At 35.4% G+C, this 17,603-nt stretch overlaps 1 protein-coding gene across 2 annotated transcripts; it reads right to left on the bottom strand.

Annotated features, from left to right (window-relative positions):
* Nucleotides 1-1,315: 1,315 nt before the first annotated feature.
* Nucleotides 1,316-16,040, bottom strand: LOC110794431 (tlg2p-like protein a). Of its 2 annotated transcripts, none has more exons than XM_021999411.2 (8): nt 15,590-16,040; nt 7,325-7,598; nt 5,036-5,125; nt 4,869-4,946; nt 3,849-3,926; nt 3,690-3,755; nt 3,505-3,585; nt 1,316-1,877 (listed from the first exon to the last, which is right to left on the bottom strand). In XM_021999411.2, exons 1-8 carry the CDS (start codon nt 15,790-15,792, stop codon nt 1,773-1,775), a joined length of 975 nt encoding a protein of 324 aa, XP_021855103.1. In that variant the 5' UTR covers nt 15,793-16,040; the 3' UTR covers nt 1,316-1,772. The 2 variants fall into 2 exon arrangements, with proteins under 2 accessions (XP_021855103.1, XP_021855102.1); XM_021999410.2 differs by having other exon boundaries at nt 7,325-7,601; nt 15,590-16,037.
* Between the last annotated feature and the right edge of the window lie 1,563 nt (nt 16,041-17,603).

The raw sequence follows: 17,603 nt of genomic DNA, 5'->3' as shown, positions 1-17,603 counted from the left end.
AACATCATTATTTCAAGTTAGGTTTTGTCTGTTCCACTCAAGTCCAGACTTGAAGTGGGGGTGAAAAATATGAGGAGAATGGCAGAGTTCATGCTGGAGTATGGTAGAGTTATGTTCCTCACATTACTGTATAGTTGCTTTGTTCATTGTTCTTTTCTCATTGCCAGTTCCTATATATATATCACAAACTTTTCAGAAAGACCGATCTACGATAATATATTGTGTGGCGGCTTAAAAGAGGAAGGTTATCCGCACCTAATCTGTTCTGTTAGTTACCCTTATTGATGTTATAAGTTATCTTTATTGTACTTATAAGTTACCTTATTTTCAAAGGTATTAGCTCAAATGTAGAACAATGTATAATATTGTACATGGTGTAGGGTCAAAGTCCACGTAGCCTACTACCTATATTACACTTGTGTATTGGTGTATATTTTCATTGTTGGTGTTGTATTGGTCGTAATTATAACTTGTAACAAGCACTTGATCAGGGCACTTCAATGTTTATTGTTAGGGTCGCATCTTTTCAATGATTAGGGTCACATTTATCCTTGAGTGAGGTAACTTTAGTCCTCGAATAAGGTCACTTATATCTTTGGTCCACACAAAAGTTTTTGTATATATATATAGGCATGTTAGCATTAGGGCAAGGTAAAGGGATAGAATTGTAAAGTTAGAAGGCGCACCCCTCAAATATCAATACAGAAAATATGGTTTTTCAAACCCACCCAAGCTCTCTCTAAAGGTGATTCCTAACAGGAACTTGAAAGCAATAACTTTTTTCAGTAATTTATTAACATAGTATAACTCATCACGAAGTATTTAACTATGTCATGTGTTCATTTTTTTCAATCTCGTGCATTATTTTATGGGTACAAACTAGTTCTTTTTTAATTATAAATTAGATAGTAGTCATTGTGCTTAAAGTGACGATGCAACTGAAAAAAATAGAGAAAATATGAATTTATACGTACAAATTGGGGTAACCGTTTAATATCTTGCAAATAAGAAACACATTAAGGCTTTCATGTTGTTCTAAACAGAACATCTTCCATGGAAAACGATTTTTCACGAAAAAAACGTAATAGCAAAATAATTTTCCTGTATTTGTTTCCTTACTAGAAAAATTTTGAAGAAAAAAAAATAAGTGGATTGTTTGACCCAAAAAAAAAAAATCTCTGTATGAATTATTGTACTTTAGTTCTACTCTGTATGTTGTAGTTAGTTCTTTAGTTGAAACACTTGAATGGATTGTTTGACCCAAAAAAAAAAAAATCTCTTCATACAATCATACATAACAAACACCAAATCAAAATGTTTGGAAAAATAATACTTCGTATAAAGAATATATTTCCTGAAAGTTTATAGATTTGCTAAACTAGACTGCACATTCACCCCAGCTGATACAAAAGCAGCACCTGACCATTGACGAATCTGCTCTTCAATTCTTCATCATAATAAATCAATTAACAGTCAAGAACACTGACAGATCAAGATCACATATACAATGGATAGTTCATCCCCAGCTGGATATCGTTACAAAACTTTCTTTACTAGCTATTAACCAAATTCATCAGAAAATGTGGTTTCCGTGTCACAAACCAAACATCAGGACCCGGAAAATAATCGGTGCAGAGCTTGTGTCTGGTTTTTCTGTAATTACAATGAACAAATTTCTTGATCTCACTGAACCTCAGCATCAATAAGCTAATCAAATTGCGAGATGCCGAGCCAATACTACCGGAGACACGTGACAAAAGTTTCTACTTTGGCTAGAATATTATCTCTTTAAGAACGAGAAGCACCAACATAACTAAGCACATAATAATGAGAATTGTTGCGCATCGTGCCATACCCCCTTTTTGTGATCTGTCCGCCTGGAATGAAATTACAGGGTATATTACAGGTTGACACCAAATTAACTATAGCAGAAACCTAACTTGTATGGGAGATAAAACTATAAACAGGAAACCAAGTTTGGTACAAAATCCGAAAACTAGTCTCATAATACAGGGGAAGGAAACGCCAAAATTTTGGTTGTATATAGATATTGCTTAATCTAGTTCCATCTCCAATGAGAAGCTGCTTAAAATAAGAATGTTTTTTCACTAATTCTGGGCTTCATGTATATCAATATTAGGTACAATATTATTGAGCTGCAGAGTCATACTTTTCCATATTTCAAAATTGATGTATGTGTACCTTCTCATTTTAAGGTGCCGTCTACAGTTCTACATAAGTGCAAAACATAGACAGCTGAATCTGTTGGCTTTTGATGAGTAATGCCAAGTCATATATGCATACTGAAGCCCAGTTTAGCGTTGGTAGATAGGAATGATTTGCACAAAGAGAGTGGGGTGATATAAGCTCTCTCTCTCTACTCTCTAGTCCTCACTGAGCTCCTAAAAGAAGCTTGCGAAGCTTAGTTCTCGGAATAGTTTATTTCTTGCTTGCTCTTTTTCTCGTATGCACAGAGTAGTTAGCACAGATCTTAGTAGATCTTTGGTTACTCAGACTATATACTCCCTCCTTTATGAATTAATATTCACTTTATACAAGTACAATTTTAGAATGTTTTAAAAAAGTTGTCACCCTTGACCCTTCCTAAAATAATTTTGGTTTATAATTGGATATCTTACATTTACTTTAACTTGAATGGGAGATAAATATAGATATTATACAACTCCATTATTACAGCTTTATGTGTAAATAATATCATCTCTATAATTACGGAAGGGTTGGGACAACACACGCATGCAAACACTCTTCTGTCATAACTCATAAATCCTAAAAAGATAGCATTCCTGCGATAGACTCCTACAGGACCTACACTTATGTTTATCTATGGTAGGATCCTTCATCTAGCATTACTCCTTGAGCCAACACTCCAAAAACAAGCTTCATATACTGAACCTTTTAATATCCAGATCAACTCTGCAACTAAGGCATAATTCTCTAACAGGTCAATGTTCACTTTGTTCAAGAAATCTAATTCTTTCAAAAGAACCTCGTCTTAAAAAATCATAAATTGTGGAGTACAATTTTTCTAGTTTCCATATTTGTGCACTAGTGTCCCCATCTTATAGGATCACACGCTCATCTGCAGGTGGGTCTTTGGCTCTTTGCTCATCTTCTTTTGGGCATTATCCCAAATCCCATTCCTTGAATATGGAGTAGATCTTATACACTGCTTAAGGTTTTCTTAACGAAAGACAGAATCCACTATAAAATCTAAGAGGTACCCCTGAGTAGATGTCAGCAATCCAAAGAAGAGGTTTTATAAAAATATCTTGAAATTTCCACCAAAATAAGTTTCTATGTTGAGAAAGTAAGAATTATGCGAATCTTCTGTGCAACATGGACAGAACTATACGAGAGGCGTCTGTCAGATATAGGCGTTAACATATGATAGATATACTTAATAGATTCTTCTAATATCACCCAAGTTTTGACAAACAAGGGCAGTGCGGGAGGGGGATGGGAAAGTAAGAGGGGAGAGTGTACTTTCTGAAGCTGTTTGAAGCCCTCCTCAACTGATGTTGCAACGTTCTGGATGTTGTAGTCTATTCGGTCAACTATAGTACCCTGAAAGAAATGGCAACTTCAATCACCACATTACTAATGGGAATATGCGAATAAACAAATTAATTATCATCACGTGAGTATAATTATCATCATGTGAGTGTAACCTGGTCAATCACAAGAACTGAAAGGTCTTTCATGATCTGAGCAAGTTCATTCACAGACTCCACAACCTAAAAAGTTAACCAAGTTCATCCACAAACAAAAGCAACAATATTAGCTACTGAAATATGTTGCTTAAGATAATAAATGGGGAAAAACGTTACCTGAGTGATCTCTCTTTCCCTTTCTGCTGTCAAATGATCGCTTTTTTTAAACTCGGAAAGTTGATGATTGTCAAAACCCTAAACAAGAAAAGCTCAAGTCAACCAAGACAAACACAAGGCAAAATGTTCCAACTAATACGTGAAAAAGTTACACCTGCAATTAACTACTCATCTAATTTATGAAATTTCACAAGCTCAATTTTTATCAAGGGCACAATAATTAATTAGGGCCACAACTATATTGAACCGAGGCACATCCATAGAATCAACGTCACAGATCCAGGCCGTACGTATACTCCATTGCTTCTCATACTTAAAGTCGTAAACAACTACCCAGGAATGCAGATAACACAACTCAAGCTGTTGCAGATAACACAACTCAAGCTATGAACAGCTTGAGTTGTAAACTTGTAACTCTTAGAACTTAGATCAATGCCACATTATTACTCAGTTTTGTATCAATTGCTTGTATCATGTGCAACATGGAGTAATGTACAAGTGTATCACAAAGTGAGATCAATAAAACATTATTAGTGTTTTACGGTGTGTTTGGATTCAGTAATATGGAGGGAAAGGAAGGGAAGAGAAAGTGAGGGATCCATCTTCTCTTGTTTGGTCACAATTAATCATAACTTGGGGGAGGGGGAAGAAAAGAGAATTGGAGGTATCCATTGTACTTCCAATAGACCAAATCCTTCCGCTGTTGGAAAGATTTGGAAGGAAAATGCAAGCTCACATCTTCCCTCCCATCACTTCCCTTTCTTTCCTCTATACAAATATAGTGTAAGCATTCTAGAATATGTGTTCCTCAAGTATGACAGATCAATCTGGAAAGTTTGCACAGCTAAGTATATGATTTTCTTTAGCTTCTATGCCCAAAGCTTCACAGGCAGCTAAAACTCTTTACTTCAAGGTTGGTCATCATTAATCATACAATTTGGTTCAACAAATAAATAAATACCATACAAGACTAATAGATGCTACAATTTAAAGAAATTCAGGAATTGTAGACAATGATACCATGTCACTAAATTCATCTTCTTCATCTTTCAGCATGGTCCCATTTAAGTTCATTTCCAAATCAACACCATCAGCTCCCTGTACCAGAAAAAGAAGAAGCTTGTTCTTAAGAAACCAGCAGCCAATTAGCCAAAAAGATATGAAAAATATTAAGGAATACGCATTACCTCCTTCTGTTGCCTAAGTCGCTTTAAATATGTTGATTGCTTCTTACGTAATTCAACAGAAAGGTTCTGGAGATCTGTAGCAAGAGAACGCTGTTGCAGAAATATTCAAAAGTAATCATTTGATCTGCTATCTGATTTTATGCTTTCAGGATAGAGAGTAACCTTTGTTAACAAAATGAACATAAGCATACAACCTAACAAAGACCAGGAGTTCATTAAAAGAAAATTACTGGATATTAAAATAGCCAATTCCATCCAATTTCACCTAAACTAAACCAGAAAACAGTTTCACGGAATAACACCATTCTACCCCAAAAACTTCCAACTAGAATTTCTACTCAAGAAAATCCAGTCATTTATCTCCATCCACAACACCCAAGACACAACCGTGCAAGCAGCCCGCCTTAAGGTTTTCCTCCACTTAGTTAATCTAATGCACCTGCAAATCCTCCATGAGCCAATGAATGATCACAGGCAGCTGATCTCCATAATGGAAAACAATCTATTACACAAAAAATGCTGGACCATAATGCACAACAAAATGCGACACCCCAAATTCCTAACTACCAACACGTTTCTTACCAGGTAATGCAATGGACCAGGGACTGATACTCTCTGACCCCTGACGCAGGGAGGCCCCCAGCCCAGTTGAAGACTGGAACCATTTGGGGGTCCTGGGAACAAAGGGTTAAGGGGTGATCACACAAGCAATGGATGGTTTTTTCTATACTACTTGACATCACAACAACAAGAAAGAAACTTCTTTTTCTAACTGATTGACTGATCCAGGGAGTTCAGACTGACGAACTCGTACCACCCACTTCAAATGGGATTTCTCCCATGGACACAAGCAATCCAAGTTGTGTATCGACTGGTTTGTAACCTCTACTACATCTGGATTTACGATATTTACGTATCCCAAGAAGTGAATAGGCCCAATCACACTTTGTGGATTTGATATTTCAACCTACGACATTGGGTTTAGAGACCTACATTCCTGAATACTGACTAGGAATTTAACTCATTTATTCTTGGTTACATTACATAGAAGAAAGACAGTTATGTTATGTGAAGAAAAGGGAGTGGCAACAGAGAAAGAAACAAGCTTTTTCTATTTACAGAGCTAACGAACATAATTTTATAATATATCATATAAGATATTCTTTCCTATTGTAATGCAACTAAATCTTGATTAGGGCTCTAACTAAATCGAATGAAGTCCGTATGCTTAGGGGGAGTTAAACGAATCCTTACCCCAAAAGAGCCCCTAGTGGGTTTGACACTTTGATCCCATGACCTCAAGGGTCATTAGGAACAAGCCTTACAAATAACCAAACCTTGCTTGGTAGTCCCTATTAAGACAAGAAACTACAATCAAGCTTGTTGATCTAGATATATAGATAGAGAAACACAAATACCGATCTTGCAGGTTCCTCTGAAAGTAAAAGTTCCATAAAAGACTTGAAGTCTTGAACCCTTACTAGTCACCACCTAGTAAATTGCAAATTGCGAAGTTGAAAAGGACTTGAGAGCATCCCATCCATTACTATGAAGTCCATACCAGCTTATAAGGTCTTAGTATGAAAGCGAATTGCGTAGTACATAAGGGGATCTACCAAACTCGCGAGACTATGACCACTCTCCTTCCAACTTCCAAGGCCTACAAACTATATCCCACCCCACAAGAATATATCTCTTGCCCTCCCCCACCCCAACCCAAGTAAGTCCCTTATAACCCTCTCAAGACTTCAACAAAAAGAGGAAGGCTAATAAGAGAGAGGTACTACATAAGGACATTCGACAACAAGACTAAATGTTTGATTAAGATATGATACATAATAACTAATTGACATAAGAGAATGGAGTGAGAATCAAGGAGAAAGAAGTAGATGGTCATAAAAAAGGTGGATGGATGTGGGTTTAACTTGAGAAAAAATTTGCTACTATGCAGTGTATAAACACAAATTAGCCTGATGTCTTTGTTTCTACCCTATAGAATGAATAAAGAAAGCCCCAGCCGCTTTAGCCAATACATTGGCGGAACTGTTATAAACCTAAAAACAGAATGCATGTCGTTCAACTCGTGAATGCAAAATTGTTAGGTCAGGAAGTGACAACTGACAACAATAGCAATCAAACCAATAAGTAAAATAATAGTTAAACCACGTGTATATAATGAAACTGTGTTAAACAAAATATTGTTTCAAACTAAAAGGTACAAAATGACTTATCTTGCAAATTGGAACCAATGTGTAACAATGACAACATTGTACTGGTATAAATACCCACCTGTACATTTTTCCGAACACCAGAATCCTCAGAAAGATCACGTACTGAAAGCTCCTTTAACCTTTTTTCTGATCTCCTCAATAGGTCAGTAATATCTAGGGTAAGGCCTTCAATCTGGCGCTGATCTTCCCTACCATCTTCAAAGGATGGCATTAAAGCCTTTGAATGAGCCTTCACTAGCTCTGCCATTTTGATTCGAGCACGTTGAATATTTGCAGTTATTTCTTCTGCAATGTCCACCCATGCTGGTGGTAGACCCACTGTCAGTGCATCTCTGCTGAAGAAAAGAAAATAGATTTGACAATCAGATCACCACAATTGGGTATAAGCTAATACTGAATGGTGTAATTCAAAAACTTATTCTGTACAATCTGGTGGTGACTTCTTTCAGCAAAGCTGATCACGAAATCTTATGTTTGGTCAAGTTACTTTCAAATACTGCTACTGCTTCAAGAAAATCAGGGAATGAATTCATTTAGTAGTTAGTATGGCTTATTGCCTTATTGGACATGACATTGATCATTATTGGAGGTTCTCTGAAGGGTATCATTCCATTATTAACCTACAAAATGTGGATTTTCCTCCACGTTTTGGCGTGATCATTTAAACTCAAACAAAAAGTGCAGAACTTAAATTAACAAACAACTGATGCAAAACATTGTCAAATCTTTCTTGGCAACAAAGTTAATCTCCCTGCACCTAACAACAAACTCTATTTAACCTTAAGCATGCTTGTGTTTGACTGGATAAGGTTAAAACACTTTTCATATATCCACAACCAACTCCAATAGGAGTGTGATGAAGTGGTTGTTTATTTGACAAATATTCCACAGGTAGTTAAAGACTTAAAGTTCCTAGAAAGCGGAAATCTCTGAAATTTGGATGAACAAAACACATGAAATACAACTTTCTCATAACGTCTACTTCCTACAAGGTCAGAGAAGTGGCTAACGTAGTCCCTTGGATAATAGAAAAGTAACTAATGCTTCCATTGAATAACCAAACAACCACAATGTGCACGTAGATTTATAAGCATCACCACAGAAGCCACACCACAAACCCAATCAACATGTCGAATCATCTGGCAATGGCATGCATCTAAATCACAGCTATGAAGCCTCGGCAGATCTCATGGTCAGGTGTAAAACATTTCTCTATCATTCCTCCTTTTCCACTAACCTAGCATACCTCTAACTCTAAGATCACATGCATCCTTGACTGAAGGCTCTGGCCAAGTGGGTATTGATAGTGTGAAAAATGATAGAATAGTACATATGTGACCGATGGGCAAACTTTGAAGAATATCAATAGTTTTTTATTTTTATTTTTGCGGAGTGAACAACAAGACACATCGTTCTATACTTTTTTCTGCTAAAACAAAATGCATGAGTGACTAACTAGTTGGCCCATGTGACTTTTACATTGTTGCATCCCTTTCGGTGTCAAAGATGAAAAATAAATTCGTTGGAAATTTTTGTTATTGTCTAGGTGGGTATTTGCATGCATGTTGCTGCCATGTAATTCCAATTAGTGGCACAACAACACAATTTTGTGATTTGTAAAATAAATTTAAAAAATAGATGAAGTAAATCCAAATAAAAATAAAAATATAGAGGTTTAAGTGCTTAACCGTATACTATTTCGCACATACATTCTCATATTACTCAAGATTCCTACTATTCCAAAGTACGGAGCCCAATAATCCTAATTATCATTTGTCGATGTAGCCCATACTCTCGAAATAATCCTAATTAGGTCTATTGGAGTCCCGATTAAGAGTGTGGAATGGAACGGAATAGAAAGAACGTCAAGCGCCTTCCACCAACCCTCTTGCTTAACCTTGTCCATCTTCCTCATTTCCCCTGAAATTCCCATCTTCCTCAATTCCCCCAAATCTCCCAAAACGCATAGATGAGCAATTTCAATCTCACCTTCAATTCCACACCTTAAACCTTTCAAAAACCCTAGTTTGCATCACCAACGTCTCCTTTCACTCAATTAGCTTCCCATTCCTTTGATTCTAGTGTAAATGTCGATTGTGATTTGATAGACTGTTTTCTTTGCGTCATTCAAATCTTACCGCAAGAGGTTGTTGGTCCTGGGGATTCATTTGGTGTATTTTTCTGACATCGAAGTAGTAGGTATGTATTTTGGGTGGCTCGCCTCACTAATCTTGTGGTGATCCAACTTCACCCAATACCTTTCCGATAAATTGCATGGTATTGATGGCAGCATGCAAGCAAATACCCTTATGGACAAAAACATATTTTTCACCCAATTCCTTCTTCCTCTTGATACCACACGAAGGGGGTGCAGGCCGTGCAGCAATGCAAAAGCCACATGGGCCCACTAGTTAATGTCACTCTCGTGCATTATGTTTTGGCTAAAAGAAGAAAAAAATTACTCCGTATAAACTAATGATATTCTCCGCAATGGGTCACATATGTGACCATGGGCAAGCACCAAAGCCACGGATGCGACAATCACCACTATGCCAATTTCCAGTGTCAAGTTGCCTAGCCTTCGGTCAAGGATGCAGGTGCTCTTAAAGTAAGAGGTATTTAGGTTATAGTGGGAAAAGGGGAATGATGAAAGGAGATCTTTTTTACACATGACCAAGAGTCAAGGATGCAAGTGGTCCTTTGGAGGTGGGAGATTTAGGAAAACGTTAATGATGAGAGAAAATGTGTTTTACACCTGAAGAAATGATGAGCATCACTATCCTCTAGAGAACGGTTTTTCTTTTCTATTGTGATGAAGGTCAAGTTCACTATCTTTTAAATATTCGCGAATTCTGATTTTCAGAAGAAAACCTTCCCAATCTTCCATAAATATCCTTGACATTATACAAAAATAAAGCAATCAAGATCCAAAAGAGAACTTATCTCCAGGATAGAACAGTTTTGTTGATCACATTCTCATGAGGCATGTCAAGAACAACTACATTCAAGGCAATTATACTAAAGTCATTCTAAAATCTTTATGAATTATAATTCACAGCTTCAATTTAAATCCTTTCACATTAACAGAAGTAGAAAAAAGTAACAAAAATAACTCGGAACCATGTGCTTGTGTGTAGATTGTGCTTGTGTGTATTTTGTGTTTGGACAATTGGACAAATCATATTCCCCATCACAAACTCAACAGTCATTTGCATGCTTCTGTAGCAACGCATTAAGCCAATACATTACTACTGCCATTCCAATAGGCAGCCATATAATGCTTGACCAATAATCTTCGACTCGTATATCAAAACTTAACCTCGTAGAGGAAAGAGGCCTTTTCACCCCTGGTGTTTTAGAGCTTGATTCCGTTCCAAACCCAAATCTCCAATTACAGATATATTTATAAAACTAAATCAGGCTTGAGTAACAGTAACACCATAATTGTTTTTCCAAATCAAGCTTTTTGAGATGCTAAAAAATTCTATGTTAATAACGAAAACTGCAAAAGGCTAGAACACCTCAAAACTACCGCCAACTAGTGCACAAAACTTTCAATACGCAATGGTTCATCCAACCAAAAACCTATTTACAGGCAAGTATCTCATATCATGTATGGACTTTTTACAAGAGTAAGCCCATGCATCGTATCATAATTTGTCAACAAAATGAAGCCTGATGTGGTGCTCAGTAATAATGAAAATTTATGAAGCACATATTTGGAGGTACAGAAGCAATACAATGGACATTGTCATGAGAATTTTCTTGAAAAATTACATCAAAGTAAAACTCATTACCATTACCGCCCACAAAATGGGCCGTAAAATCACCCCAATACCAGGTCTACTAAAACATACAAGTTACTATTATGATTTATCATCAGTCCCGGCCCTGAGGGCTGTTTTGAGGGTCCCCAATTATTAAAGACATGTTGTTAAAAATATAGTATTAAATGCTGCAGAAACGTACTAGTGTAGATAGCAGCTTGGTTGGTTGGAAAACATAGTATGTTTTGTTAAGATTCCCGAGCTCGATTCCTCCTCCTTTCATTTTCCTTGTTTTTGCCGAGTTGTTAGACTTGTTAATTGTTACTGGTTAACCCTTATATGTTTCTTTTTCTTTTTTAGTCCACTTTTCTTAAAACATTTTTTAATTCTTTTTCTTTGGATTTATTTGTGTTTCTTGTAATTTATCACCTTTGTTTTCTTTTACATATGAATAATAATTTTTAAAGCATTGTTACTCAATAAATCCTTTGCTATATTTAATTAAATCATTCTGTAAAAACGTCAACTTCTTCTCTATTTTATATTCTTGCCACTTTTTTGTAATCTATAGAATCGCTTTATGACATTTAAAATGTATGAAGTAGCAGGTTTTTTTAGATAAATTCATAAACTTTTATGATATTCAACTGTCAAATTGTACCATTGTTCATTGATAATGAAACTGCGGTTTTATATTTATATATACATTATTTTTAGAATGAATATATTTTTTTTTTAGAATATAAGAAAACAAAGGGCCCCAATTTATAATTTCGCCCCGGGCCCTTAAAAAAGTCAGGACCGGGCCTGTTTATCATATTTAGCACATGGATTTGTGGAAGGGCAATGCCTACTCTGGCATTTCCAATCTCCCCAAAACTTAAGAGCTCTAGAACTTTTAGTTCCAACATTTATGAGCCTGACCATATTTTCACCCAAAAACTCTTGTACCGTTGTCCTCGTAAAAGACCCATATAGGCTCATCTCATAATTCTTCCATCCTTTTTTCAAGTGTTGTTTATTCCCACTCCCTCTATGTTCAGAAAGGCAACAACTTTCTAGCAATGCATATCAGAACAAATGAAGAATTCTCTATCAGGGTTACATTAAAAAATATGTGCTTGTGAACATCGTTTTTCCAAGTTTCATGTGCATAAATTATCACAGAAGGTAGAAGACAGAATGCAGAAAGGTTGAGGACGAAGCATTTACTAATTACTTGTTTGTTGTATAATCAACATGTATGACTTTGATTTTTATAATAAAATAAAAAAATAAATTAAAAAATGTAAAGTAGTACGAACCATAGAGGACAAAGTATCCTCTTAAGAGAAATCAAAACAAGAAAACAGCATTTAAATAAAACCCAAAAGAAAATGGATGGCATCAATGGCCTAAAAATGAAGGAGTCTCGCAATAGAATCACTATCCCCTATCCGAAACCCCTCAAAAAAAAAAAACCAAAGCATCCTTCTGTGAAAAAAGAGAGGCTCAACGGATCAACAAACAAAATGAACAGAACAAAGGGATAGCAAATAACCTTGCCTAAATCCCCTCAAAGTCCCAAACGGCCAAAGACATGCACTCTAGAGTCTAGAATCTACTTCCTCCACCTAGATCCAAAACCCTTATATCCAAAAAAATACTCCAATAAAAGATCCATATGCTATCACAGAGTCAAACTTCAAAATGATACGTTTATAAAAACTTCTCCTGGGAAAATCAACAAAATTACTATCCGCGAGAGGTGCATCAACAATCTCTTTGTAACCTCAAAAGTTTCCAAGAAGGGCATTACCCTTTGAAGTATAAAATTTTCAAAACCTTACTGAATCATAAAAGTTGCGTGCTTACCTATATCAACCACACTGGTCCCATAATAGCCATCACACCTTTAAAAATCACCTTCCACCACATCCTAACAATCCAACAAGAGGAAATGTTACTAGAGCTTAGGGACTTATCTCCCTCTATAATCAAAAAGTGAAAACAACAATACACACCTCATCGTCATCAAAGGGCTCTTTCTCTAAACACTTACAACACTTCAAATAGAAGAATAATCCAGTGCCTCTAGCCTCTTACATAAGCCTTCTATAATAAAATAAGGACTCTCAAAGAAAGCATTGGTCTCCTCACCAATGGCCTCTTCATCCATAACCCCACACCCCATAAGTCTGTTAAAAAAATTACAAAATAATAATAAAAAAAAAAAAAAAACTGTTCACCTCTTACCATAACGAAAAGAACAACATAAAAACCAAAATCTTATTCCCAAAAGGATGTGGTTGATTGCAAGAACCAAGAATTATCTCTCGTAGTCATCCAAAAAGATCATCTTCCTCTTCTACCTAGAGCTACATGGGCCACATGGCTACATGCCCTTCCAAATCCACTTTTCCATGTCAATATTAACTCTAATTATCCAAGTCATAGTTGGCCTCCCTCGGCTTCTTTTGGAATCTCCATTATCACACCCTACACCTCCCTTGCCAATGTATCATGTGGCCGACATCTCTCTTATCGTATCCTTAATATCAATATCTCCAATTCTACATTCCTAATTTTATCCTTTAAGGTGTTCCACACATTCATCTTAACATACGCACATCTACTTCACTCGTCTTCTTAATATGCACCTTCCTAAGGGCTCAGCGCACATCATAAAACAAGGACAAGGTAAATGAAGATAGGAATTAGTAATCTACTTCCTAAGCCCGTTTCACTTTATCTTTTGATTCGTACTCCTCTCCTTCAAGGATAAATCTATTAAAGGTTTCTACGGCCAGTTTGGTAGCCGATAATAAGTGGTGGAATGAGAATAAAACTAAAGTTTTTTAGCAAGAACAATAACATCATAAGTCCATGGCCCTCCACGGTAATAGAACCTTATCTCAAACTGGTATTTTTCTTCATAAATTTGCATTCCCACCCAATATCACTCCTAAAGGATAATGTATGGTAATGAAAATTTATGAAGAAAAATAGATAACTTTGAGTGAACTAGCATTACCATGGGAATGGATATTGATTTTCCTTTTAAATTTACATACAAAATCATATCCCCCGTTGACACCATTTATTACCAGCTACCACAAAAGAACCACTGAGGGATTTGACGCTTTCCTGTCCAGCTATCAATTACAATTTACAACACCCTCTCTAGTTTACAACTTGACAATCCTTCCTTTCTTCCATATATCAGCTATCAATTACAAACCACTCTCTAACTAGTCAATATTTCCTTTCTTTCCCTTAGGCAATGAGCTTTCCCATAATCCTATTTTATCTGACTAATGCTAATTTTTCATTTTTGTGATATAAGTGATGTAACTACTAACTAAGTGGAAGCAAGTCACTGCCAATCAAGGTTCAACTCAGTAACAATGTTTGTATTTATTTATTTTTGTGGGGGGTGAGGAAAGAAAATCAGTAACAATCCTGGTTTTATTTAAGGTGTATAAATAGGTAACTTGCTTCTTGTCAATGACTAATCTACAAGCACATAATTCACATGTGGTCAAATCATGAGGAAACGTCACAAAAGCCTTTTTATAAAAAAACAGAAAAAGAAAGCAACTTAATCATCAAAGCATCCTCATATATGCATATGTTGTTAAGTGATGTCTGAATTGTAGAGTAGAAGTTCTGTCAGCAATATCATCACAACCATTGACCAAATTAATTGAACAATGTACAAGTTCAAGAATCAAAACGTCAAAATCAGGGATTTAAGTATTTCTAGAACTTTAGAGCACGGCATAGTGAATTAGTGACATAGTTGAACATACAACATTTATCAGAACATGCAAAGATCAAAACACAATATTGGCCATCATCCGATTTATCCCAAATAAAAGCAATAAGGAAAGAATGCTAACCATAATATGTTCCTAACCATTTGCACAGACCCTTGGTTTTGTCTCCCTTTCACTTCATTCATCAATCCGACACCCTCTCATTCCCCCATTTTGGTTCACCTTCAACCTCCGATCTAATAAAGAATAAAATTATATTCGCCTCATTCTAAGGAACAGTGTCATACTTAATCAAATCCTAACGCAATCATTCACAGCCCAAGCTGGAACAAGCTAGTCAAGAATCCAATCAATTTTGGTCTCTCTCTGCTTGTTTTCACTTTGCCTTGCCAAACAGCTACATCCTAGATAACTTACATCCCCTCAACGCAACGAACATATCACCAATGCACAGATCATTGACAACGGATCAACCCATATAGAAGGCCTCATCACCAAATACCGGCGCTAATGTTGAACCCTTATCATTTAAGCAAACTCCAACATCCCAAATTCTACTGATATTTCTCGAAGCAGATTGAATTCCAAACACAATAAACAGACTATTAACCTCAGCTACTATAACAACTACTTTTATTTTACTTCCGATAGCTGTACAATATGCAGATGTGTTACGATAATATAGATGGGACACGATCTAAAGTTATTCATAGTTGTACAATATGCAGATGAGTTACGGAAACTAGATGAAATGGAACATATAAAATTATAAGTTCCGGTAAGAGAGAGAAAAGTAACCTGGAAGTAGAGGGATCTTCAGTACTGAGAGGAGTGTAAGAGGAAGAAGATGCGTGCGAATTAAGGAGTGAAGTCATCTCGATCACCGGACCACCATTTCGGCCGCCACCTCCGCCGCCCATTAACGACGAATCCGGCATTTTAACAGCTTTAATTGCATCTCTGTGCTTTCTGAACAGTGTTGTCCGATTTCTTGTCGCCATTTTCAACAAAAATCAAAGCCGATTGAGAAATTGGGGGGTTTGAATGTGAAAGAGTGAAATTTTAGGGTTTTGGACAGGAAAAATCAAAACTGATGGATAAAAGATTTTCAAGAATGATGAACTGAAGAAGCTGATCAACTCCTACTTTTCTTTATGGTTTTTGGTTAGAATTTGGATTAATTAATTCATATCCTTTTCCGGGCTGCCTTGTTACGCTTGCCGTTTGGACATTTGGTTAATTTCCCAAGTTCTAAAGTTTTGCAGTTAATTTGTACGGAAAACTAAAATTGATGTAAATACGGTACTCTATCGGTTTTTTTTTTATTATTTATGTATTTTATTTCGGATGTTCTATTTTGTTATTTACATTGAGAATATTTCGTTTTATATTGACCCTGTTTGGTTAGGAGTTGTTAGTTGTTAGCTGATAGCTGATTTGACTAACTGTTAGCGGTTAGCTGTTTACATTAGCTGATTTGACTACCTGGTTATATTAGCTGTTTGTATAAAAGTGTTTGGTAAAATAGCTGATAGTTGTTAGCTGTTTAATATGTAAAATGACCATTAAGGACATTGACATACTTTGTTTCTTATTAATATTAGACAAATAGTTTATTGTGTTAATTTTTTTTTTCTTTACATTTTTCTAATAAACATTGACTAAATAAAATAAATTTATTTTAAAAACAAAAAAGATTCTTAATTTAAATTTTTTAATAATATATATTTTTCAAATAGATAAATATTACTAATAATATTTTGAGCATGATTGCAATATACTTCAATTGCTTAAAAGTACTAATATAAAATTTAATATAACAAAAAACGAATCTAGTAAATAGGGTGAAATGAAAAAGAAAGTGTGGGCAATGTTTTTAGGAGAAAAATATGTAGGTACCAAGGTTGATAGTGGTTTTAATTATAGGCTATAGTAGGACAAAATAGTCATTTTCATCCACTTTCTCAAACCTCTAATTGCAAAAGGCTCCTATATTGAGCTTTTTCAAAATTAGCTTTTTCACCCCAAAACTCTCTTCCAATCCTCTCCTAACCAAACACTCCCAATTAGCTTTTTCTAAAAGTCAAACCTCTAATTCACCCCAAAAAGCTCTTTTTCCCTCAAACCTCTCCTAACCAAACACCCCCAATATTATCACATAAATGTCTTAATATTTTATCAAAATTTGTGCCCAAAATTTATTTTAACCAATTAAATTCATTGGGTCATTTAATCTTGCACGTTTTACCATTGGTGTATTAAATCTTTCCCTTTCTTCCAATGTCATATTTCTAGTAAAAGTGAAAACATTATAAATAAACGTAATTTGGCTAGTTAAATTAAAAAATATATATACACATTAATTATTCGTTAAATCCTATTCATAATACTAAATGTAAAGAGTACGAGTGTAAGAAATTGTTTTAAATAATCCAACATTTAACAATTTCCTAATAATAATTCAACATTTTGATTATTATATTGCACCCAACTGTTCATTTACGTGTCATGTAACCATTTGGTATAGTTTATTTATTTAAAAAAATAATTTTTTTCCTTCTTGGTGCTGGTTTTTTCCTGCCCGGGCTCCAGCGGCGCAACGCCCAGCTCAAATCATCAGTTGTACTCCAAATGCTAAATTGTTCAACGATTTTTTTTCTTTCTCTAATTACATTTTTCCCAATTCACTAAAACTAATCAAACAACACTAAATTAAAAAAAATCAATTCACAAACTGAAATCCACCTTAAAGAGGATTTTAAAAAAATGTTGTAATCTTTACTCGTATTGTTTACTGAATGAAAAGACAAAA

The sequence above is a fragment of the Spinacia oleracea genome, chromosome 6 (assembly GCF_020520425.1).
Source record: "Spinacia oleracea cultivar Varoflay chromosome 6, BTI_SOV_V1, whole genome shotgun sequence".
Classification (NCBI taxonomy): domain Eukaryota; kingdom Viridiplantae; phylum Streptophyta; class Magnoliopsida; order Caryophyllales; family Amaranthaceae; genus Spinacia; species Spinacia oleracea.
The sequence above is the reverse complement of the archived record's forward strand: the minus strand, read 5'-3'. Positions and strand labels throughout refer to the sequence as shown.

What these genes read in the sequence shown, in the direction of transcription:
- LOC110794431 (XM_021999410.2), bottom strand. Translation starts at nt 15,792, where the DNA reads ATGGCGACAAGAAATCGGACAACACTGTTCAGAAAGCACAGAGATGCA. An exon ending in GAAGATCCCTCTACTTCCAG is followed by an intron (nt 7,602 to 15,589) that starts GTTACTTTTCTC and finishes TCTTTTCTTCAG; the next exon opens with CAGAGATGCACTGACAGTGG. An exon ending in AAGATGAATTTAGTGACATG is followed by an intron (nt 3,927 to 4,868) that starts GTATCATTGTCT and finishes TTTCTTGTTTAG; the next exon opens with GGTTTTGACAATCATCAACT.